At 40.8% G+C, this 26,158-nt stretch overlaps 2 protein-coding genes across 6 annotated transcripts; one reads left to right on the plus strand and one right to left on the minus strand.

The window, feature by feature from the left end:
• The first annotated feature begins 3,706 nt into the window (after positions 1–3,706).
• On the plus strand, positions 3,707–11,450 carry SKIC8 (SKI8 subunit of superkiller complex). The gene is made up of 11 exons (XM_050903705.1): positions 3,707–3,752; positions 3,973–4,016; positions 4,110–4,137; positions 4,493–4,598; positions 5,486–5,658; positions 6,768–6,916; positions 7,272–7,365; positions 8,145–8,238; positions 8,906–8,998; positions 9,656–9,734; positions 11,163–11,450. The coding sequence occupies exons 2-11, from the start codon at positions 4,005–4,007 to the stop codon at positions 11,250–11,252; spliced, it is 918 nt and encodes a 305-aa protein (XP_050759662.1). The 5' UTR covers positions 3,707–3,752; positions 3,973–4,004; the 3' UTR covers positions 11,253–11,450.
• A 909-nt stretch (positions 11,451–12,359) lies between these two features.
• DNAJA4 (DnaJ heat shock protein family (Hsp40) member A4) lies at positions 12,360–18,125 on the minus strand. Of its 5 annotated transcripts, none has more exons than XM_050903699.1 (7): positions 17,943–18,121; positions 16,033–16,213; positions 14,999–15,103; positions 13,994–14,221; positions 13,683–13,913; positions 13,056–13,156; positions 12,360–12,967 (listed from the first exon to the last, which is right to left on the minus strand). In XM_050903699.1, the coding sequence occupies exons 1-7, from the start codon at positions 18,072–18,074 to the stop codon at positions 12,749–12,751; spliced, it is 1,197 nt and encodes a 398-aa protein (XP_050759656.1). In that variant the 5' UTR covers positions 18,075–18,121; the 3' UTR covers positions 12,360–12,748. The 5 variants fall into 5 exon arrangements, with proteins under 5 accessions (XP_050759656.1, XP_050759657.1, XP_050759658.1 ...); XM_050903700.1 differs by lacking the exon at positions 17,943–18,121 and adding an exon at positions 17,216–17,343; XM_050903701.1 differs by lacking the exon at positions 13,683–13,913 and having other exon boundaries at positions 17,943–18,124.
• Between the last annotated feature and the right edge of the window lie 8,033 nt (positions 18,126–26,158).

A 26,158-nucleotide genomic window follows, 5' to 3' on the forward strand; every position in this document is an offset into this window, starting at 1 on the left:
GAGCTTTTCCATTATATCATTTCCCTGTTTTGGCCAGCACTTGGACTAAAGATGTGAGTGTAGTTCCAACTCGATATCCTATAAAGTCTGATGGCTGGGTGCGGTGCCATCACCTGGAACATGCAGTGCCTTTACAATGGATGTTGTGAAAAACAAGACAAGAGATTGTCTTAGAGCAAAGCCTTGATTTGAACCTCTGTGAACTTCAGGAAGTTTATACTTGACTCCGCATCCCAGTTTAGCTGCTTGGGACCATCAAAGACAAACCTATCAGTGAAAAAGCAGATGAAGTTGCAAGAAAAGGGAAGAAAGGGGTGTGCAGCTGAAAAAGATGTAACAAAGAAATAAGTGAGCAGAGGAAAACAACCAAAAGCTGAAAGTTTATCAAATCTGCATGCAAGCAACTGGACTAATTTCAAAAGTGGAACTGTAGACTCTATTAGGATGCGATTTTCTGTGGCTCTTGCTTTTGCCTCAACTACCCTGATGCTAATGCACTACAATGCTGATGGGTGCATTATACATGCTTATACACTGTCTTTCAAGAAAAAGGTATATGTACTGTGTGTAACTGTCTTCCTGGAACCTGATGGAGGGGACAGATATCTGAAATGAATGAGCAAACAGTGCAAATGCCATTCCAATTCACGCCCAGGAACACAGTCCCTTAATGGTTTCCTAGAGGCACATCAGGCAACATAAGCAGAGGACTCCTTGCTCCTGCCACAACTGTTCAGTCCTCAGACACAGAAGGACGTGGAATGACTAATGTTTCATTGTGAATGCCAACCCGTTGCTACTGCAAATAGGTGGAGATTATCTTGATGCTGCTGCCCCACAATGGGCAGATGGTATAGAACTGCACGCAGACTCCAAGCTCTGTGAGAAGTCGCCCTTTGTTTCTGCAGCACCTGCAGGTTTCTGTGACTGATCCTACACTGAACCCTAAGATGGAAAATCAAACCCAAAATTGATCGATCAGCCCTGAAAGGGACCTATAATTGAATCCAGCCCTCTGCAGGTACAGTTATGTTACAAAGTCCCTTTCCTAAACTGACAAGGTCATTCCATCTTGATAATGACAAGAATACATATTCATGTATTACCCACTTCGGCACACACCACACAACTTCAAACACCACTATCATTTTCCTCAAACCCAGTAGTAAATGAATTATTTAGTGTGGAGCGGGGAGAGGAGTTGACGTCTGACAACATTTGAATGCTGTAGTGTTTATGTACCTGCAGAGCTGAAGTTCCCAGTTAATTATCTAGCCTTACTGTTTTATGGAGGTTCATGTGTCTTCAAGATGTTAATAAATCAAGGCTTACTTGGCATTCGTCTTCTAAGTAAGGCTGGGCAGGTGTTGAACTGTGAATGCTGATCTGAATTGTGATTGCAATAGCTGGCCACAATAGCACTCAGCCTATCATTTTTGAAACTAAGTGTTTCAAAGCTCTCAATTTGTTCTCTGCAACTGAGCTTTGGGCTGCGAAGTGTCTTTTGCGACACTTATAGCATCTCAAAGTATTGACCTAATTCACTTCTATGTGTTAGCACAGTATCAGGGTAATCATAATGTTTTTAAATACATCAGGTTTTTCCCTTGTGACGTTGTTTAAAAAACTGGCATTTAAACACATGTGCACTCATAAAGTATTATTCTGATTAGGGTTGAAATATCCATATACGTACAAACCATGCTAGTGCTCCCGAACAAGGACAAACATACAGAAACATGCTCTCAGTTATCATTCCAAGGACGCAGTTTATCTATAAATCGAACATGTGGCACACTTTGCTTCAGATTATCCTCTTGATGCACCAAAGCAGCAGCTAATCAGCTTTCACTCTAACAAATACAGATTTGTGTCGTTAAGTGATGTAGGAAATAACCCACAATCTCACTCTGCACTCACAGGAGAACAATAACAATCTTTTCCCATGAAGGTCTAAGGTTTTCCATGTACAAAGTAAATACTAGTGCGTAGAAGAACTTTGCATGATGTGAAAACTCTGGAGGGATTAGAAACACTTCGTCTGTCAAAGATTATATTACAGTACTGCAGTACTCTATACAGAATTGCAAAACCAAATCCTGTTCATTTGAACATAAGGTGAAAGTATTACATTTTAAGTACAAATTTAAATGGAAGAATTCTTAGGAGAATCCTGGTAAGAAATAGAAATAGAATAATTTCTCTTACTTTTGGAAAATGCTTACGATTGCAGCATTACTAACAAGAAAATGAGCATTTCTGAAATCCAATATATTAAAGCAGTATGCCTTAAAATCCTCTCAAAGCTCAATCTAAATAATCAGAGAACTAAGGATTCTGTAATTATATGTAAGAGTTTTACCCAGATTTTCATTCTTGACTGCAGAACTGTGTTAAGACACATTCAGAATTCCTGTTTTGGTTGTTACGTTGCTTACTCAGACAAGCTCTATTGATTTCAAAGAGCTTTGTGTACACATAAAGACTGATTAAAAGCTGTGAAAGGCCACTGATCCTTTGTCTTTAATTTTAAGCCTCAGGGAATTGGATTTATTCTCCTGAACTTTAATTCTGACATTTTTCCCACTTCTAACTCAAGCAGAGGCAGCAACTTGAAAAAACTCAGCTTCCAAAAAAGTCATACCTTTTTTTTTTTTCTGAAACAGATGATTAGTAGGGAAGCTTCCTCTCACTCCAGTGAAATTAAAGAAGCCTTCTGTGCTGTGGTTAGAGAAATGGGCAGTACTGCTCAACTTTTACTGCAGCTCCAGGATCCTGGGAGCCAGCTGTTTATAAAGTGACCCAACAGCCCAGGGTAAGTAAATTTTGTGCTCAGTCTCCCCTGACTGGTTGGCATTCCTCCTCCACATCTTTGACAAAAGGCAGCCAGCTGCAATTTTCAGTCAGGAACTTCCAACAAGGCTGAGACGGCAGACTTTAATGCACTCCTCAGTCCTTCATGTTTTCCACAGTTTACATCATCACTGCCATCGCAACACTGAAGGGTATAACTATTATTTATATCATACACAAAGGATGCTGACTGCTTCTGGACAGCTACAGCTATGGTGACTGGTCCCTCACCCACGGGGTTCGTTGTCTAAGTAAGCGTGACGAGATGAAGGGCTGGGAAGGGGTACAGCTGGAAACAACTCCGGCTGAACACGGAGCCCACACCATCAGTCCCACGGGTCTCACCGGCATCCCCTGAAGAAGGCGGCAGGGAGCTGGGCTGCGAGCGCTCTGGCCCTTGCGCTGCCAGGCCGCGGGAAGGGGAGCGTGGGGCAGCCTGCGTGGGAGCCGCGCTGCCCGAGGACCTGCTGCTGCCAGAGGGGCTCCTGAGGGCGACCCGTGAAGGCTGCAGGGAATGAACCCCGCTGCCTTCGTCCCTGCGGTGCACCTGAGGCACTGAGGAGACTGCCGACGGAGGGCGGCGGGCCGTCGTTCCCGCCGGCGGGCTGTGGCAGCGAGGGACGGGCGGGCTGGGCGCGCGCTGGGCGCGGGCTGCCGCCGCGGCCGTTAGGGCGAAGGGAGCCTCCCTGGCCACACGGCGGCAGTAGAGAGCGCGAGGCCAGAGTCCTCGCTGTTCTTGTGGCGGAGAGAAGGGCTGTGGGGAGAGGCGCTCTTGCCGTCCTCTCGGTGGTAGAAGGCGTCATCACAGTGCGACGGCGGCTCTGTTGGTGTCGGGGTGGCGGTGGGCAGGAGGCTCTGTGTCCGGCAGGGCTCGGCACGGCACGGTCCGGTCCGGCCCGGTACGGTACCGCGAGGGAGGGCGACGGCGGCCGCGGGGAGGCCGCGGCGGGGGTGCTGGGCGCTTGCATGGCGGGCGCTTCTCGCCGTGCGAGCGGAGGGTGAAAAAAAGGCGGGGTTCCCCTCAGGCCTTCCTCCTGCGCCTGCCGGGTTTTCTCCTTCCAGAGCAGTGTTTCTGAGGCAGAGTCTTATTGCTGAGCCTAATGGGTTTTCTCCTTCCAGAGCATTCCTGTTAAGATTGCTTCCATAAAGACATGACCACACAGGTAAATAAAAACACAGCGTTAATTAAACTAATCGCTAGCTTGATATTTTTTTTAGGCTGCTCATACGTAATATTAATTATTTTTTCTTTCCAGTACGGTATTCTCTTCAAGCAAGAGCAAGGTGAGAAAACGCTAACGTATTAAATAATATTGGTCTTCTTGGATGATATAAAATTGATAATGGCAGATGTACTTGTGAGATGACCTGGATTATGTTTATATTAAGTACAAATCTGAATAACTCAAGAATAGCTATACTGTTTTTTTCAACAGTGACCTTGGTGAACAAAATTACATCATGTGTTTTGAAACAATGAAAACAGTGACAAGGCTCTCAGAGCACTGATAGACCTGAAAAGCAAGGGGTCTATTGCCAACATTACAATCAGCAATTTTAGCATTACCAAAACTGGTAGTTGTCTTCCATCAAAAGAAACCACTTAATTTTTAATTTCTATGCTTATATTCTTTTTTAGCTCACGATGATGCCATTTGGTCAGTTGCCTGGGGAAAAAATAAAAAAGATGGTTCTGAAACAGTGATCTCTGGTTCTTTGGACGATCTAGTGAAGGTCTGGAAGTGGTAAGTGAAGTGCTCCATACTAACCAGTTTTAAGCCTTGGAAGTAGTCAGTATGGAGATACAGCAGTCTTGAATTTCCATAATCTGCAGGGATGTTAGAAGTTACATCAGGGAAGGGGTAGCCTGGCACACAGAACTGTTTTCTTGAGCAAGCTTATCTTCATTGGTGCGTGCTTTCTCTTGGAGTGGTAGCATTCTGATGTGCTTTAATTTTCAAAGAATGCGAACCCTTTTGAAAACGCATGTCAAATTCTACATGTCGTCTGCCAGAGAATAGTACAACTTGATGTATTTCTAAACCAAAGAATTAGAAATGCAACTTTTTGTGAGACAATGCATTGGGAGCATAATGGGAATAGAGTTAAAGAGGAAATGACATTTTCCTTTTTTATTAAAAAAATAAATTCTCATAATCCTCATACAAGGGACACTGAAGTGTGTTTTTGCAAAGAAATTGTTCTATCTCTTAGCCAAAGCAGTATTAAAGTATGTGCTTCACTTTAATGACATCAGTAGCTCTGTTGTGGTGATTATAAAAATGTTGGTCATTGCATTTCGCACTATGCTGACAGATTAACAGTCCGCTGTGTAAGTACCCATGTATTGATGTGCAATGGAAATTTCAGTGAGATCACTTACAAACTTAAGGTGAAGTACGCGCTTTGCAGAACTATGGTAAACAATTGATTTGTCGGTTCTTTCCCTTAAGTACAGAGAGCATTTTGTGTGTAGCTATCTTCACATTTCATGGGTGAATTTGGATTCCCCTTTTGCTGAACAAAATGGAGAAATGTGGGTTGTCTTGTTTGTTTGTTTTGTCTGAGGTTGGAGATCGGTTAAGTACCCCCAGCTGTTCATAACTGGGCTTTTCTTTCCCTTGAACAAAAGGAATGATGAAAAATTGGATCTACAATGGACTTTGGAGGGTCACCAGCTGGGCGTGGTATCTGTGGATATCAGCCACACAGGCTCCATTGCAGCATCCAGCTCCCTAGATGCCCATATTCGCCTTTGGGATTTAGAAACTGGCAAACAAATCAAGTCAATAGATGCTGGTCCTGGTAAGATACCAGTGTTAAGCTGTCTCTGCTTAAGAAGGGTACTTACTCTAGATAGTAAATACTGTACAGTATATAATTAGGGTATATGAGATGACTAGGGTTTTTTTTTTTAAATCTTTGTTTGCAAAAATCTTAGTGATTTTATGAATTGAACATAAAGTAGCATCAGATAATTTTACATTTATTTTTTCACACTACTTACGCTTTTTCAGATACATTTAGATATGCTTTTTGCTAGATGCATACAGCAGAATGGAAACCGGTTTGCTCTTACAGATGTATTGAGAAAAGGATATTTTAAAAAATAATTCAAATGCTTATTCAAATTTATTTACAAAGAAAGTCTGACCTTTCTTCGTAAGCACTGCACTGCACTGAATTTGAGCCATATATGCGATGCTTCTTTATGCAGTGCATCCAATCCTGAGTGAGCAAGTCAAAACACAGTAAAGCTGAAGTCTGGATCAATGTTACGTCCTCCAAGTTGGAATTCAGGGCCTAAGATCCTATTCTAAATATTTAATTGGTCCACTGGCAATCCCTAATTTAAGAACAATCTTGCAGTGTTTTAGGTTATTAATATTAAGCTTATAGAAAAAACCTGTGAATTACATTGTGCCAGATAAATACATTGTACTGCTATAAAAGGTACGGTTTTTAAAATTCCGTTGCAAGGAATGTTGATCTATGTTACATTTGTATATCTGTATTTCTCCCACATCTTCTGTGCTTTGCTAGATACTAGTGTTGCTTTACTGGTTTAGTATCTTTTGGTACCAGGAGAAAAGTAAGAATTTAGACTTAACTCATGCAGTCTTAAATTCTAAATTCATTGTTACAAGAGAGTCTAATAAGCTCAAGGTCTTATTAGAAAATGTAATCTTTCACTAAACGGAAATAAATGGCTCAAGCTATGCTCCATTAATTACATAGAAGGAAATTAACTTTCATGAGAATGTACGCTCTTCTTAACAGTATGTAGTAGAGTTCAGAGTATTAAGAGTAGTTAGGGGGTTAAATGTCTAAACAGATGCATACAGAACTGACATTGTTGAATAAGATCTAGAAACAGTATTCAGCTAACTGAATTTTTTTTCTTTTTAATACAGTTGATGCTTGGTCCCTGGCTTTTTCACCTGATTCCCAGTACCTTGCAACAGGAAGTCATGTGGGAAAAGTAAATATTTTTGGTGTTGAAACCGGAAAGAAAGAATATTCTCTGGACACCAGAGGAAAGTTCATCCTTAGCATTGCATATGTAAGAAGCACAACTGATAATTTCTTCTGTGAAATTGCTGTTGCTGTAATATGTTGTAAATCAGATATTGTTGTTTCCATCTATCAGTTTATCTCTACATAATACTAAATGACAGTCATATTTTGATAGTTCCAAATATAAACTGTGTGACATTCCCCCCCTGCATATATGAAAATATACTCTGATCTTGCTTATACACATATTGTGAATAAGTCAGCTGAAGTCTTCAGGATTTTTGGAGCCCAGGTATCTTCCATAGATTGTATTTGTGAAAAGTAGCCAAGAGAGTGTCAGGGAGGTACATAGCATAAATGCATACAGTTGTTAAATGCATATTTTTTGTGTTTCATTACAGAGTCCAGATGGAAAATACTTAGCCAGTGGAGCAATAGATGGCATTATCAATATTTTTGATATTGCAACTGGAAAACTTCTGCATACGCTAGAAGGTAATGGTTTGTGTATTTGCAATACCCAAGTTCTGGCTTCATTCCTCAACAAAATTAAAGGATATAAGGCACAAAAGCCATGGCATAAATGAGTTGATGTTTCTGTCCGTTAGACAGTATTTAGTTATTTAGTGTGCTGTAACTTAAACCGCTTACAATATTAGAAGCAAACTGTAAACTCAGGCTTGCATCATAAATGCCCATCTCAAAAGATATAGTCAGTAATACCTAAGTAAATTCTTAAGTTGCAGTTCCTTCTTGTATTGCAGTGCAGTACAACGGAATGAAGCTAAGCCAAATGTGTGCTGCCATGCGTATGATTTTTCTTTTTGCTATGGTATCAGTTTTATAGCAATTTATTCCTGTTTTAAAAAATAACCAAACTTTTTATGTTGTAGAAGATGTGCATTTTTCTAACAGATAAATGGGCTTTTAATGGTCATGCAGTTTCTGCCCAGTTGTATAGTTAATTAAAAAACTCCAACCACTTAATATGAAATCATATTAGAAAACATGACATAATTTCTAATAAAGGTCCACAACTGAAAAAATAAGATACTTTTGTGTTGCAGTAGACATGCCTTAACATTCAAAGTTCAGAATTACTGTCAGCTTCCATTTTATGTTTTGCGAAGATGCCTGTAGAGGCACAGAGAGAAAGACTCTTCAGAGGCTGCTTTCTTTTAACAGGAAACATTGTTCTGGTGTAGCTTCTTAAGCACTGTCATTAGTAAGAGGAATAGCTGCATTCTAAGCCATTATATAACTTTGAATTTCAGGTCACGCGATGCCTATTCGTTCACTGACATTTTCTCCAGATTCTCAGTTACTTGTAACTGCTTCAGATGACGGCTATATCAAAATCTACGATGTGTAAGTTGTTATTTTGCAAGACATGCTAACAGGAAAATAACTATTTGGAGAGGCTGATACTGTAAAAAATATATCAAACCCTCTGCTCTCTCTAATTCCCTTCAGCTTTTGGTGACTTCTTTATGTAATAAATAATCTTAAGTAATAAAATACTACACCCTTAGATAGTTTTTAAAAAGTGCATAGGTGGATGACAGCCTTAACTTGAAAACAAATTACTTTCCTCATATTTGCCCTGTAGGCAACAGGCTAATAGTTTTATGTATCTGTTCTGTGTCTTTGTGTTTACCCATCTTCAACATCTGTACCCAAGAAATTGTATTTATGACCTATTTCTATTGCATTGTGCAAAACCATGGAAGACCCTGGGGAGGAGAAGGCACTGCTTCAGTGATCTCTCCCCTAAACCTGCATTACTTTGCCTTCTTCATGGTGAAATTGTTTTGTCCACCAATGTATCTTCTTAGTGACTTCTTTTATGTTAACCATTTGAAATGGAGAAACAGAATCTGTTGCAACACCAGTTCCGCTTGGATGAACAAATGTCCAGAAGTCACCTTCCATGACCTTGCATTGAACCATTCCTGACTGCACTAGCTGGAGTATATTCCTGTTGCTTTTTCCCGGGAATTCACAAACCAAATGTTAAAATTTGTTCTTTCCACAGGCAACATGCAAACTTGGCTGGCACATTAAGTGGTCATGGATCCTGGGTATTAAATGTAGCATTTTGTCCTGATGATACCCATTTTGTTTCCAGGTATTGAGGATTTTTAACTTGTTTATGCTTAGCGGGGGAAAAAAAAAATTTATAAAGGGAGATGGATCATAAAAAGTAATGTGTACAAATTGCAATGGAATCTATAATGGAATAACGTACATTACAATTAAAGACTCAAGAGCCAATCTGTGATGTGATACCAGTTGTAGTGCATAGTATTTTTATAGTGTAAGTCATCCCACAGCAGTGTAGTTCCCTACAAGCGAAGAACATCTAAACCTAAGAGAACGGCAATTTGATTCTAAATAGCTGAAAAATTGCTGTTGAATTAGAAAGTACAACCTAATGTAGTAGTACATTAATCTAGTTGAACTTTAGTGTTACTCTTAAAACAGCTCAGGCAGTTGGCGGACCAAGTATATGTAACAGGAGTTTCTTTATCCAAAGAACTTGCTTCAGAGAATTTTCTGGCTGAAATGGGAGCCTTCATTTTCATGTTGCAGATACCGAAACAGTAAATGTATTTTGAAGGTTAACTGAAACCTGGCAGAAGATGCACTCCTTTGCTATTTCATCCTTGTATTTGATGGGTGAAAGAAGGTTTCTTATGTCTACCGTATGAGATCTTTTAAGCTTTGCACTAAACTATAGTTAATCTATTAATTTAAACATTGATCAATCCTATTTTTCTTTCAGTTCATCTGATAAAAGCGTAAAAGTTTGGGATGCTGGAACGAGAACGTGTGTTCACACTTTCTTTGACCACCAAGATCAGGTACGTCTACTATTGCTCACTGCGTTCACAGGAGAACTTTAGTTGTGTAGTTGTGCACATTTGTGCTTCAACTTGGCGCTATAGCTTCGGGGTTGGACTTTAGCTTGCTGTAATGAAATCTTGAAAGTTGTTCATGATTATTTGGCATTTAATATTGAAATAATACTCCAAGCACGTAGGTTGATCTCTTCCAAGTAATTGCATTTTTCAAGTCCAAATAAGGGCAATCCTGAGTGGCCAAAAGGATTCTTAGCAGACTGTATTTTTTATCTTTGTCTATGGTCTTATTTCTATCACTTACACAGCGCGTGCATGTGTAAGGGGGGAAAATACTTATTTAAAAGAATGGAATTATCTAAAAAGATGCTTGAAAGCACCCTTTAAACTTGCAACTTTTTCCTCCTCAAATGTCTGTAATACTTCCCCCCCCCTCAGCGATAGCTACCCATGCAGGAAGAGGAAGTTAGGTATCTACCTAGTTACTCTTTTTCCAAATGTTAGATGTTAAATAGAACAATGCTATTTTTTAATGGATCATAGAGGAAGACTTAACAAAGGAAATTCTTTCAGATTTTATTTGGGCTCTTTCTTCCATAGTACTTTTTTGCTGGTAACCTTCTTTTCAGTTATCTACAGCTATAGGGGTTTTAGTATTGAAGTACCAAGCAGAACTGGATTGCCAGTGTTGTTTTAGCTGTTTATAATCTCCTAAGTTTGTGGAAGGCAGAGATGTATCAGCTCTTGAGAAGGCTGTTTTTTAGGTATTAATGCAAAATGGTGTAAGAGATTCCCCAACCAAAACATGCTATTGTCAATATATCCATTCTGCAATCCCATGTTCATATGCTGGGTAGCCTTCACTTTTCCTGATGTCATCCTCATGATGGAGATGAGGGTTACTTAAGAGTTTGTTTAACTACCATAAGTTAAGTCAGAGGACTAACCTGAATTTTTAAGTTTTGCACTGATAAGTAAATGGCTCTCTTAATTAGCCCAAGGATAAACTGCATCATTCTTCAGTCTGTCATGATGTGTCAGTCTGCATGAAAAATACTTCCTCTTTTGCTTTCCTGAAAGCACTGTAAAATACTCTTAGCAGAAAGGAAGACAGGATGGGTAAGAGTGAAAATGTTAGGTTTGATTTACATGAACTGGGGCACGTACTTTTCAGCCTTTTTCAAGTATCTTTAGATTGTGTAATCCATTGTCAATAGGAGTGGAATATAAGAACTTGTTAGGCTACTAGATGGCAGTGTCCTTCTCTGGTTCATCAACCTCATTTGCTGTGAAAGCAGAAGCTGTAATTGGACCAGCTCTAATCTTAAATAATCTTCCCTCTTCTGCTTGTTGTAGTCAGTAAGTATGACTGCCATGAAGACATTTTTTCTTAATCTCCTGTTGATAACCTTGTGTATGTCCTATCTGCAGGTTTGGGGAGTGAAATACAATGGAAGTGGGTCCAAAATTGTATCTGTTGGAGATGACCAAGAAATTCATATTTATGACTGTCCAGTTTAAATGTCTTGACTCAGACCCTTTGGTTAACTCTTGTGGCAGTTTTTAGGAATACTGTTGTCCTTCTGTGTAATTTTTTAGTATGATAAAGGCATTTTAGTAATGCTGATCTGCAAAATCAGGTATGTTTATATGTAATTTTGATTTTGTTTAGCATGAGAGAAAGCTTTACTTTTTTAAAAATAAAAGCTGCAGATGCAAGTAACTTGTGTCCAATCCTTGGAAAAATGTATTTTTGGAAATATGTAGTCATGGATGAAGTAACTGCTCAGTTAATCTCCCCTGTCTTTATACATAAATAGACTGGAGCTGGAAAGTGTTGACAAAGTCTCACAGCAGCTTATTTTAGCAAAAGGAAAAGTGACTGAGGCTATGTGTTGTATGCATGGGAAATGATAGCCTGCACTCATCTTGATGTCCAATGAGTGCAATAGGGTCACTTAAGCTGAACACCTGTTCTAGCAATTGTATGGTGACATGTAGCTCATTCATCGTGGTATCATTTCACTAAAGGGTGCTAGTTGTTTCCAATCCTGACTTAATACAAATGCTACTAGGAAACAGATAAAAGGAAAAAAGCTTCAATGTCATCATTCTACTATGGTACCTTGTCATGTTATAAAACAGCAGCAGTGTACCCAACACGTGGTTTTGCTTTATTCATCTTAGTTAAGGCTCAAGTACACAACACCTAGGAGGAAATAAAAAAAACTTTCTAGGGAAGGCTGAAAGGTAGAACTTGAGCTTCTGAAAGATCAAGATTTTATTTGGAAGTATTTGCCTGTATCTGAATAAGAAGTATGTAGGGTACACTCTATACACATTAGAAGGATACCTTATAACTCTAAGTTACACTTACATGGAGCTAAGCAGCTGAAGGAATGCCACTCTAATACAACAGAAGAGCACAGGGAAGAGTGCTACTAGGCAAGGAATGGGGCATGCACAAAATGCCTTTGAAATACAAACGAAACAGGTACTAGTGTTGCAGCTGACACAAAGCTGAATATGGAGAAAAATCTAGACTAGGTGATAGGAGTCTGAGCTTAGAGAAACTTATTTCAATAAAGGGGGTTCTAGAGCAGCTTAGAAAGTACAAGAGAAGCATGATAAAGTGTGAAGAGTTCTATTTATTAGAAGTTATTTCTGCTAAGTTTTATTCTATGAAATTAATTTTCCAGTATGAAAGTATTTACATAAGACACTCCACTTAGCCTCTATCAATATTGCCAGTCTTATATAAATAGCATAGGTGAAATAAATTGAGAACCTTCACAGCAAAGGAAAATGTATACCAACTCAGTTGGTTCTCAGCTGTGTAACATTTGCTTTATATATAAAGACTACAAGAACACAATATAAATTAGTTACAAAAAGGTGATACTGACAGCGCAGCAACTCAATTTGCTGAACACAAAAACCACAAGCAGTGGCTATTACAGCCATGCAGTTTTCATTGTGAAAATTTACATTTTAGATGACATCCATTCCACCTTGCTTTAAGATGTCTGACATTGTACTCCTGTTCTTGGACCCTCCTCATCTTCTTCATATGCTTCTCCCCCACTGTTACGGTAGGTTTGCTCACTTGGGTCAAAATCTTCAAGGTCTACCTGATCCATCTCATCTGTAATCATAACATCTTCTCGTGGAGGCAGCAGAGCCTCCAGCAGACACAGTTTCTCCCTTGGGAGCCAGTAGTGCTCTGGGAACTGGACCTAAAATTTTATAGATTTTTTTTTTTAATAAATAGTTACTCCTGATGCCAACACCAATATCTTTGCTACAGAAAAGCAGTCAACTTACCAAAAATTGTATAATTAAGCTGCCTTTGTCCATTGGAGATTTGTAGACAGGCATCCCTTCGTTGTAGATACACTTTAGGTCACCATGTTTTATCACCTCACCTACACAGAGGTAAGACCTGTAAGTAAGCTTATGTGACAGACGTTTCATAACCATGAAAAGCAGGGTTATACACAAGCAGCATTCCCACAGCATCTGAGGGAGACTGCTAAGCAACCCATAGAAAAGGCTGTAGACTGAAAAGTACTAAAACCAAGCTATACAGAAGTAAGGCCATTTAGGCTATTTCCTCTACTGTAAGAGAATCGGCTTCTCTTAGCACAGCCTTCAGGCTGAATTAACAGATAATCTAGTCCAGTTCAAGTTTCTGGCCTCTTGAGTATTTTCCTGGCTATCCACCGACTGAGGCTGAAGTTTACTGAGAAGCATTTGACAGCTTTAGCTATAGTTGTGCATCTCATGTTTTAGAAGGAGCGACATGAATGACAACCAACTAAATTAAATGACTGCAAGCGTAGTTTTAATCTGTTGCATCAACTGGTTAAAACAAACCTCGCCCAAAAACCCAGTCCAAGCACAATGAAACTGGCAAGCAGTTTATATAGCATCCGAACTCTCAAGACCTACCTGGCCTAGATGATATGACAAGAACTCTGTTATCCAGAGTTTCAATGGTCTTTCTGAAACCACATAGAGCCTCCGAGAGTTGAATTCTCATTTTTGTGATTAAGTCATGCCCTCGCCTCTGAAAGACACTGTGATCCTTTTGATCAAGCACAATTATAACATCACCAGGCTCCAGATCAGGCTCCTGGTCACCTTCTCCATGAAATACTATCCTCTGACCATCTTTCATACCTGGAAAAAAGAAACCCATTTATTCTCTGCAGAACTATAGACTATGATTAGGGACACAGAACAAATGCATGGGTTCTTACCTTTATCAACATGGACTTCTATGATCTTTTTCTCTCTTACAACCTTACAGCCATTGCAGTTGTCACACCTGTCCTTCGGATTTATTCTTTCACCTTGGCCTTTGCATTCTGGACACACAGTTTGTATTTGTTGTACCATGCCAGGTCCAATCTGCTGAACCAGAACTTGCATTCCTCTTCCTTTACACACAGGGCACTTTTCTACTGCCCCTCTCTTTCCGCCATAACCTTTGACAAAAAAGTTAAATCTGATCTCAGTCTCAAAAAAACCCCCCACATTACAGTAGTCAGGCTGGAACTCACTGACTTCAAAAGCACCTTTAGAGCAACTTAAGAGTACCGCAGTAATATATTTCCAATTTAATTGAAATGTAGTTTCCATCACAAAACATGCCCCACAAGTTAGGAGTTTCTACAAGCAACGAATGTGAAGTTTTCTATGCACAGCTTGTTTTATTAGCCTCTGCCCCACCTCCCAATACATCTTGGTTTTCAAGGAACTACCAGCATACCAACTTCAAGACCTAGACATTCCATTAATACTTTAGAATCCGCTTGCTAAATATTTAATAGAGTACTAAGATACAAGACCTCATTAAGATTTACCTCAAAGACGACCAGTCCTTATGGATACTTAATAGCTGTAAAATGAGTTGCATAATACAAGCTAGACTTCTACCCAGACCAATTAAAAAAAGTTTAATGCAACAGCCATTTATTAAAGTTCCAGATTAAGATACTTTTAACTTAGGTACCCTTAACTATAATTTGCAGTGAGTTTAAGTCTGCCATTAGAACAATAACTTCATACTGCTATGTTTAAGAGAGCCTTATTCTTGGATAAGCATAAATAACAATTAAGTACCCTGGCAGACTTTCAGGGGGAGAAAAATAAACACACACCTCTTTATTCCCAGCCCCCCACAATGTTCTTTTTAAAAAAAAAAAAAAAAACACAAAAAACTTGGAGTAAGAGGGGTTTGAAACCACTACTTGTTTTTTTACCTTCACACTTTCCACAAATAACATTCTTTTGCAGTGCCAGTTTCCTTGTAATACCATTATATAAGTCTTCAAGAGATACACCTAACTGGTGCACAACATTTTTGCCTTTAAAAAAAACAAAAGAGAAAGATTAATTCTGGTTCAGCTGTTGTAAGGACAAATGTTTATTTAAAGGCTTCTACACTTGTTCATACATGCACAGTCTCACTGAAGAAATGTAAAGTTCATTCCAAACTTGGAACACAGCTCAGCCCCCTTAAAAGCATGTGCAGTTCCATCAGCTTCCACTGAGCTGCACCCACTTATGTCAGAACATAAAGTTTAGCTGTAATTAAGCAAAGCATCATTAAAGCCACCCTATCCCTGCTCCTACCCCTAATTTTATAAGCTTCACTGAGACAGCAAGATGCAAGGACACTACCAGCTTCAGATCTAGTCAATTCAGAAGTTGCTGTTATGTCTACCTATAAATTTCCATGCCACTTCATAGCGTAATTTCAAAGATTTTACAGCAAGTTACTACTTGCTCCTTCAACAGACACTGGGCATGGAAAAAGACAAAAATCATACCGTGCTTTTGGCAGCACTCTGTACTCAGTTTAACATAATTTCTCCCAAACATTTTCATGAGATTTTAACATTACTGAAGTTTAAGTTGATGGTGTCCTTTGAAGCAAGTTGCCCAAAGCATATGAGCAAGTGAGGCACAGATCTGGAAAAAACGTAACTTAAAACAAGTCTAATTCAACTGTTGTAACCTACCAATGTTGCCCCCTCCCCTGCAGATACCCACACCCACTTTAACAAAAAATAAACAGAACTCATCAGAAAGATTGCTATGGCTACATCATGTTATCTACTTTATTAGAATCTTAATGCTAGAGTAACTAAAAAAATAATAGTTTACTTGATCTATTGTTGCAACAAGTAATATCCACACTATGTGCACTTAACAGAACAGCAGTACCATAGCACAGGTGTTTTATGCTTAAGTGCATGGTTAGAGTTTCTAGAACTTGTTTAGAACTGTGTACCTCTTCTCTCTCTATTCATTCGGCCTCCACCACCAAAGAACATGTCAAAGATGTCCATGGGTGAAGAGAAGCTGCCGCCACTCAGGCCTCCTTCTTTAATAGCCTGCTCCCCACCCTGGTCATAGAGGTCCCTTTTCTTTGGGTCCGACAGAACTTCATAAGCCTGGGATATGAGTTTAAACTAAAAAGAAAAAAGAAGCTCTGAAAACAACTATGACCAAGAGGAAAAGTAACCCTCTCATATGCAACTCCATCGTCAGATGGAGCCACTATAGCATTTGTCTTTTTCCAAAAGGAAACTCCCTAAACAAATGTGTAATAGACTATAATAGTACACTTTTGTCCAGGAAAACCACCCCTTTCTCCCTCTCCCCCCCTCCTCCCATGTTACAAGTGGGCTTAATTCAGAGTCACATCCAACTTACAAGCATATGCAAACTACACTTTGATGACTGCGGCAGCTGCAACCATTATACACCTCTAACAAATCCATTTACAAAGGGATATGATACTATCCCCCAAGTCTTGGATGTCCCCAGACGCTCAATGGCCACAGCAGTGCTAATCATTCTAGAGCTACAGAGGGATCCTTCATGCCTGCTGAGCTGCTACATCCAGCTAGAACTAAACAGAGATTTAAATGACCAGACACTGGTGTTGCTTACTCATCGCAAATACAAGGACTTAAGATACAAATCAAAACACCCACTTTATCAAAAAAATCAAGAGATTTTTTAAAAAAATAGCTGTCAGGAATTTCCTATTACTAAGATGACTAAGTCAATTTTTAAACACAATTTGCTATTACTGAAATGACTACTTCCATTTTAAATGTGATTTACTTATAACCAGGTAAAGTGGTGTAAATAAAAAAGCAGGCCAAAAATAAGAGCAGAAAAGGTTACCTCTGACTATGTTACTATTTAACTAGCTTGAGTTTTGTAAATTAGTGTACTAGATACACAAATACAGAGCTTCTATTCCTATGTTAAGGTATTACCAGACCAGCTTTTAGATAAATAACCCTATCAGTCAAGTCTTCCATAGTTCTCCAATTGTTGTGCTCATTTATCCTCCTAGGCAACATGTGGAGTTGAGCAGGTCTCTGCCAATAGCATGTAAAACGCTTTTGTTGTAAACAGTCCACCCATATGCAGCCCAATGATTTTCTCTGGATAGTTACCTTGTACATCTGCATTAGCATTTTCTCTGAAGAAAACTCATCCTGTTCAGGAACACAAATCCATCCAGTGCAACCCCAGCATGCACAGTAGTGCTGGCAGCCGGATCCACCACTGGTCTTTGCAACATCTGGCAGCATGATGGCCATTAGGACACTAGAAATCCTTTCAGCTTTGCCTGTTTTAACCAGCATCTCTATAGGAATGAGTTCCCATTGGCAACTATGGGGAGACCGGTAGGAACCGCGTCCAAAAAGAGGAACTAACGCATCCCCTCCTGCCACAGCTAGGCCATCAGGCCTGCTGCCAGCTTTACAGACAAGAACGGCAGCCTTCGTTTAATCGCGCTATGCTGCAGGAAAGGCATTATGTCCGTCCTTTAGGCAAAGCTCAATTTTAAAATAAAGTTAAGGGCGCCCTTTCCGCCGCTGTACCTTAACAACGACCGGTACGTGGAAGGCCCGCGGTGCCCCACGCACGCGGCTCTGCGCCAGCTCCCCGGTTCTCCCGGCGCAGCCGCCCATCTTGAGGCCCGGCGGCGCCTGCGGTAAGCCCGGCCGGCGCAGGCAGGGCGCAGGCAGGGCCCGGCCCCGGCCCCGCGCCACCCCGCCGGAGGGGCCTGCCCAGCGCAGGGGGGCCGCCGCAGGTGCCGCCGGGAGCGCTGCCGCCTCATCGCGGGCGGCCCACCGGCCCCGGTCCGGTCCCAGCCCGACCCCGGCCCCCGCGTACCCGCTCGCCCTCGCTGGGGTTCTTGTCGGGGTGGTACTTCAGCGCCAGCTTGCGGTAGGCGCGCTTGATCTCCTCGGAGGAGGCATTAGGCTTCACCTGCAGGATATCGTAGTACTCCGTCTCCTTCACCATGGTGCCCTGCGGGAGAACGCGCCGCGTTACTCTGCGTTACCCCCCGTTACGCCGCCGCCCCGGACGCGCGCCCCAGAGCGGGCAACCCCGCCCGGCATCCCGCAGAGGCCCGCTGGGCCGCGCTCACCGCCGCAGCCGCCCCTCTCCTACCGCCCGCTCGCCGATCACCGTTGCCCCGCCTCTTCCGCGGGTTTTATAGGGGCACCGGCCGAATCTTCTGGAATGACGCCGCCATACGTCACGGCCCTGGAACGGTCTAGAATTCCCGCGCGTGACGTCACCGCCGGTACGTGCAGGGGGAGGAGCTTTTTCCCGCTCGCCCCCGCCTGGCGCCTCAGGAGCGTGTGTGTGCCGGTGTGGAGGCGGGAGATGCAGTGCTGCGGCGGGCGCGGCCTGGTGAGGGCTGAGGCGAGCCGGGGAGGTCACTCCCCATCTTCCTCCTGAAGGAGGAGGCTCTCCAAGGGGCGGTTTCTCTCCGTCAGGTATCACAGGTTTTGGTCACTAAAGTGTAATTTTACAGCAGCCTTCTTAATTGGTGGCAGTTTTCCCTTCCTTCTCTCCTGTAAAATTCATTAATTCACATCTCGCCTCGGGAGAGTGTGACGAACACTCTTGTCACTCACTCCTGGGAAGTGAGTATTGGCTGTGCGTTAGAAATTGTTGTTGTTAGTTAAGAGATTGGATTTCTGATGCCTTTTTCCCCAGTATTTTGGGCGTTTTAAAATTGATTGAGGTAATGGCGTGCCCCTGCTCTATTTGTTAGCCTTTCCTCAAGCCGGCCTGCCGAGAGTGGGCTAGAAAGCTGGGTTGGTGTTCATCTCTCTCCAGGCAACCGAAGGTCTCCAATTAATTATTTACTGCTCAGGTGAAAGGAGGTAACTGGTACTGGTGTGGGAGCTGAGTAAAAGCATATTTTCATAGAAGGTGACAAATTAATGCTGAAAATCCCAAGTGAAAAATACAGAAAAACTGTATGAACTAAAACCAGATTTTGTTCAAACTCGAGATCAGTAGAAATCCTTACAAGCTGTTTTTTATTCCAGGAAACAGTTTTTTATTCCTAGAAACAGTTTCATAAAGCAGGAACATCTGTGGTTATGATAACCCAAAGGCTGCAGCACTTTGTCAACCACAGTACAGGTAAAAAGGTGACTGTGAAGAAAAAAAAAACTGTTGCATTGTCTAATAGTGGAAAATGGAGAAAAAGAAAAAAAAGGCAATGTCGGTTTTGAATGAAAAATTTTCATGGTTTAAAGCTCTAGTGCCATTATAATGAACTTTCTATGGTATTTCAGGTAAATACTATTAGAAGATTGAATTAATGCAATTGCTTCTTTGTGTACTCCTGCTTGTATTAAGCATGTAGATTTACTAAAGGAGGGGGAGCTAATCTACAGGAAAATAATCCAAAATATCAATGAAAGGAACAGTTCAAAACCACAAGAAAGAAATCAATGTTGGTGACTATTATTTTGTCCAAGTATAATTATCAGCAGCTGAACATTTAAATCTGTGTTTTGTAATTGTGAAATTATATTGACAAATTTATTTTCTAAAATTAATAAGTTACTCTGTAAACTTGTAGGCTGAGAACTATATATCCCTTTTTTTAAGGAAAAAACCAGTTTATTCTAGTAATGGTCTTCACCTTAAAGATAAATTAGCTATAATCCTATAGTCCTGAAGATAATATTCCTGTTTAAGAAGAAATGATAACTCTGTTAATAGGTTTGCAGTAGGTGAATGCTTCAGCAGATGAGAGGCTTTGAAAGCACATAATGAATTTCACTGCGAATTTAATTTCAAAGCTCAATTTATAGTATGTTGTAAAGAGACAGTATATAATTTCTGTGAGTAGAAACCGTCATGTAGGTATACGTAGATATTGGTAAATATAATATGAATTCAGACTCATGAGTGGTTTCTTACTAGTAACAGTTATTACTAGCAGTAACAGCCAAAATCTTTGCTGGTAGGGATCTTTGCTTAAGAGGATTGAGCCTCCTGCTTTGTTTACTTTCCTTTCATTTTATTAGAGGGAGCTATCAGGTTATATTTACTTTAATATTCAGTATTTGTTTTCTCCATCTTTGGTTCCATTTGGTACAACCGAACTCCTTATTTATTCAAAGAATTGGTGAGAAAATTAGTAAGGGCTGGTGTTTGGATTAGAAGAATAGGAAGGATATCAGTCCATCAGTATTCTTTGCGTCATCATCTGCATCTCCTGCATTGCTCTAGTCTGAGAACTGCAGTCATCCTGATACCTGAGGGGAATACAGTACTTCTCTAGCTACCTGAAGCAAAACATTTCCTATTTATCAATACTGTATTTATGGAGTGGAGTTGGAATCCTCAGCAGCTGATTTTACTCATTTAATTTGTCATAATTAGCGATAAAGGTAATACAGCCTTTAGACATGCGGACATACTCCTCAGGAATTACAGTGGTGGTTCCTTTACTCAACCAACCTGGTGATCAAGCGTGTATATGCTCACTTCTGTTTCTTTTGCTGCACACCTTGCCTCCTTCAGTCTGTGGTTGTTCCTCACCAGCAGTTGGTTACCCATTTCTCAGATGAACAGCTGTTCTCTTTTACTATTCTTTCCCTTTCTTTCTCTCCTGCTGCATGTAATATTATGAATCACCTTGTGACTTTTTACTTGCAGAGTATCAAATTTGCATGTAGGTGTAAACAGGAAAACAAGCAGAGAATTTCCGTTCTCTGCAAGTAGGCAGGACTGGAATGGGAGTGGGGAATAATTAGATCCTACTGCCCATTTCATTTAACCACCAGAGGACTCTGCCTTCGGTTCTGAAATAGATATTCCCACTGTTAGCACAAAACGAGTCAAAACACTGCCTCCCACCTGGCCTTGGGAGCATACAGCATCTTTATGTGCTACAAGAATTATGCATTTATCTTTTAATCTCTGCTGTATGAAATACTTATAGAATCTCCTTGTTTGCATTTCCGTCTTTTATCTGGCCATATTACCATTTCTCGTTAATCATGCTTTCTAAACTGTGAAGCTGTTGTGGGAAACAGCATCCTGGAGACACAGGTTAGAGTACAATCTGCTGAACTGCAGCTGCAGTTTCTTGCAGCACCCTTGATTTTTGTAAAGAAGTTCCAAGAATATCTTTCATTACAAACGCCTGAAAAAAAATCAGGAATCTGAGGGCTTGAAACTTGTGTCTGTTTTCAGTCACACTAAATTTGCATAAAGAGCTTTAATAGTCCTTCTGGAAGGTGAAATCAGAATCACAACAGACTCTTCTTGGTGTTGAGCTGGATTCTTTCAGCATCCAAACCTGAACAGGTACCACAACTTCTACAAAGCTGTTAGGAAAACACCCTTTAAATAGTATTTTTAATCTATAATTTTTAGTCTTATTTAAAATATACTTTAAAAAGGCTATTTAAAGTATAAGTTTCATGTAATGGACCTTTAATAGTACTGCAACTTTTTCCCCATAATTAATATCTGAAAAGGGTGTTCTGTACAGAGACAAGCTCTTAGGAAAATCTTTTTGCCTGTGATGGAAAGTAAAAGATCAGCATCTGCAAGAAAATTTAAATGATGGCATTTGTTTTGAGCTATTTTAGGGCAGTGTATAGCGAGTGACTAGCATCTTCAGAGGATTTTTCTGAGGCAAGTTTTAATGTGCAACAATCTACAGTAATTAATTTTAATTCCTAGTAATACAGAAGGAGTAAGAAAGACCTGTTTTCATAGTACTGTTTTGATTGGTTAAAGGCTGGGCATCTCTAAGTGGTTTGGGCCTGTAGAAAATTTGACCGCAAATATGACGGGATAAATAAACACCTATAAGTAAATGTGAAAATGCAAGCTACTTAATTTGAGTCTAAACCAATCTTTTTCTCAGAAAGAAGCAGCAAAATTGTTTCTAGATGTGCCTGTCCTCAGACCAACTGTTGTTTTGACCTGGCAGGATATTCCGCCTCTCTCCAGTTGCTCAGAGACAGCTGCCTCTTTCTCCAGATGTGCATTCACAGCTACTTTTTTTTCCCCTTACAATTCTCTTCCTTAATTAGTACAAACTGGTAGTTACAGGCAAATCTAAAATGTTTTTGTTATTGGCACTCAGACTCCAGAAGCTTTGCACAAACTAATCTGTGTTTTTCTCTATATTGTTGTGGAACAATTCCCTAGAAAGCAGAGTGCATTGTTCAGAAAAGCAAAATGAAATTCCTGTTGCTGTGGCATGGTCAATGAGAGAAAACATTTTTACAGAGAGATTGCTACTGGAAATTTCCTGAAATACTAATACATGCAGCTGGTTATGATTGTGGATAACAAAGTGTTTGGTGGGATAAACTGCTTCACCTGACGAATGTACATGAGGTAGTCTTGTTGTTTTTGCCTAGAGATGCTGGTTTGAGTATCGATAAATTCTCTTCAGTTCTGCAAGTATGGGGAGACACAGCTAGGGGTAAAAGTTGTCCGTTTTCTAGTCTGAATTCCTTCGTTAGAAATGAATTAGTATAAAAAGTGTATGTAAGTTTAAAAAGATGTTGCTTGCCTAGAGCTTTTCATTACAGAATCTGCCCTCAGCATCTTCTCCTTGGCCCAAGCTAGTGTAAATTTGTTGATCTTTAAGGTAAGCGTTGAGACTCATTTGTTTACTAAGACTTAATGGAGGCTTAGCCACAGTAATGTTTAAAGACATGTTTGGAATGAGAATTTTGCTTAAACCCTGAAACCTACTCTCGTTTAAGAGTTACTGTGGAGTTGATTATGTTTTTATTTTTGCTAAAATGTTTTAGAGGCCAAAATTAAATCTTTAATTTTATGAGAAACTGGGGGGGGGGGGGGGAAGTTGCATGAATATATTGTGTGTGAAAGCTGTATGTAATCACAGTAAATGCAGTTAACAGCCATTCAGGAACATAGCAGACAGAGGGCTGCAGTTTGTAGCAAGTTGAAAAACTGCCAGGCTTTAGGAGGACCGATTTGAAATAATGAAGAAAAGATTAGAAGTGGTGCCATTTTTGTAAACAAATGTAACAAAGCCTTTGAAATAGAAACTGTAAAGGTTATTAGACGTTTTGCTGCTGGTTGTTGTGGGGTGAGGGGGTTTTTTTGTTTTAGACTCAGTGCTGGAAGTCTGGAATAACAATAGGACTACCAGTTTAACATCATGCTTGTACCAAAAAGCATTGTTTATACTAAGATGTTTGTTACCAGTTACACGATTTAAAAAAAAAAAAAAAAGGGCTAATCACATGGAGTTGTTTTGTTACATGAATCAACAACCTGCTTAAACTAATTGGGATGAACAGCAAGGAGCATCCAGAATTAGTATACTCCTCTATTCATTTTAAATACATACAGGTTTTATGGAGAAACATAAACATTCTTGCCTTACGAGTAAAGAAATGGGGGAGTTCCCAGCGATGGGCAGTTTCATGTTGCCATAGTGACATTGTGAATTAAACCTGAAACATCCTGTCCCAAACATGATGGGGTGCCATACACTCCACCCATGCTGAGGCTGATCTGCGCATTGTGGTTCTGTTGGTTAATGACCTTAGTAACAACATCGCTTTGTTTTGGCCTCTGTAATATTTCTGTTTGGGATCTTGTGACAGTGCAAGTTTGTAGTGACAGTGTCTTCAACTCTAAGTATCAGTCACTAATTCCGGAAAGATACCAATCATAGTTGTAGAGCAAAGGATGTGAACAGTATGTGAGCTTTATTTGCCTCTTAATTTCCTTCATAGCTTTGTGAGCCTATCCACGCCCAGAAATTTTAACCTGTAGCTGGAAAAAGCAGCCCATCCCACTGCAAAAATTCAGTCTGAATCTACTGCAGTCTTGTGCAAGTTGCATGCAGGTAGATATAGGCATGAAAGAAAAGGACCATAGCATCATGTAAACTGCAGCACGTAAAAATCATTTGAAGGTGAAGATCATTCCTTACTGAACTCTACATAAGTTGCTAGCCTCGTTTTGTTAGGATTTATTACTTGAAGAGTACCTAGAAATGTTGTGCCAGAACTACAAAGGCAAATTCCATGTAGAACTGTTTCTTACAGCATGACGTTCATAAGGCTATTGTTAAAATGACAGGACTGTTGGTAGCTGACAATTGCAGGAAACTTACAGCTTATCACAATCATGTGAGTCTTCTATTACAGTCAAACAATACACAGTCCAAAAGCAACTCGTCTCCACCAGTCCCCCCAGATAAATTCCCCTTGCTTCACAGCCTGGCTGCCCTGCAGCCACTGTTGTTACTAGGGGAGTGATTTAGCATCGGAGAATCCTTGATTGCATCAAAATAATTTTCTAACCATCAGTTAAAGGAAGATTATATGAAAAACAAAACAAAAAAATCCTTTCTAAACACAGTACGTATAAAAGAGATGTATATTTGAGGTTTTCTGTTTATTTGCTGAAAGTACAAGTTTTAGGGAATAAACAGCCGTTTTCCTTCCATGAGACCAGCCTGTTACCTAGCCACTCAACACCCAAGATGCAACACAAACAAGGTAATTGGTGGTCATCTAATTGGATTCCTTCATATAACATAGCATGTCAAACATTTTAGATGACCAGAAGAAGAAAAAAACCGAAATTTCTTGCAACAGTTTAATCTTGTTTTTTCTTTATGATATTTCTGGAAAGCTAGTTGCAAGTCCATGGAAGATACCTAACGGCTTTCTGCAAAGTATCATTAGAACAAAGTGGGAATTTAGAGAAGTATCCCAAAATGATCTAAAATGAAGAAGTAAATCAATCCTGACAAAAATGAGTTTTCACTGCATAAGGTGACATGTTTTTACCATTGAAATATCCCCTGTTCTGTGTTCAGATATTTTCAAAGCAAGTTTCTGATGTGAGAATAGACCCCTTAGTATCCCACTGCGAAGTTTTCTTTCTTTTCCTTTCACTTCAAAATGCTTTATCTACAATTAGGCATTTGGATATGGTGCAAGATACTCTGGAATAAAATTCACATCTTTCTATGAAGTTAGATGTTTACTAGTCTGTATTGGGTTTGTGTGGCAAGGTTTTGGTAGCAGGAGGGCTACAGGGGTGGCTTCTGCGAGAAGCTGCTAGAAGCTTCCCCTATGTCCGACAGAGCCAATGCCAGCCGGCTCCAACATGGACCCGCCGCTGGCCAAGGCTGAGCCCATCAGCAACGGTGGTAGTGCCTCTGGGATAACTTATTTAAGGAGGAGAAAAATTGCTGTGCAGCAGCAATTGCAGCTGGAGAGAGGAGTGAGAAGATGTGAGAGAAACAACTCTGCAGACACCAAGGTCAGGGAAGAAGGAGGGGGAGGAGGTGCTCCGGGCCCCGGGGCAGAGATTCCCCTGCAGCCCGTGGTGAAGACCATGGTGAGGCAGGCTGTCCCCCTGCAGCCCATGGAGGCCCACAGTGGAGCAGATATCCACCTGCAGCCCATGGAGGACCCCACGCCGGAGCAGGTGGATGCCCAAAGGAGGCTGTGACCCCATGGGAAGCCCACGCTGAAGCAGGCTCCTGGCAGGACCTGTGACCCCGTGGAGAGAGGAGCCCGCGCTGAAGCAGGTTTGCTGGCAGGACTTGTGGCCCTGTGGGGGACCCGTGCCGGAGGAGAGTCTGTTCCTGAAGGACTGCACCCTGTGGAAGGGACCCACGCTGGAGCAGTTCATGAAGAACTGCAGCCCGTGGGAGGGAGTCATGTTGGAGAAGTTTATGGAGGACTGTCTCCTGTGGGAGGGACCCCATGCTGGAGCAGGGAAAGAGTGTGAGGAGTCCTCCCCCTGAGGAGGAAGGAGTGGCAGAAACAATGTGTGATGAACTGACCGCAGCCCCCATTCCCCATCCCCCTGTGCCACTTGGGGGAGGAGGTGGAGAAAATCAGGAGTGAAGTTAAGCCCGGGAAGAAGGGGAGGGGTGGGGGGAAGGTGTTTTTAAGATTTGGTTTTATTTCTCATTATCCTACTCTGATTTGACTGCTAATCAATTTCTTTCCCCAAGTCGAGTCTGTTTTGCCCGTAACAGCAATTGCTGAGTGATCTCCCTGTCCTTATCTCAACCCATGAGCCTTTTGTTATATTTTCTGTCC

This window comes from Gymnogyps californianus, chromosome 11 (genome assembly GCF_018139145.2).
Source record: "Gymnogyps californianus isolate 813 chromosome 11, ASM1813914v2, whole genome shotgun sequence".
Taxonomy (NCBI): domain Eukaryota; kingdom Metazoa; phylum Chordata; class Aves; order Accipitriformes; family Cathartidae; genus Gymnogyps; species Gymnogyps californianus.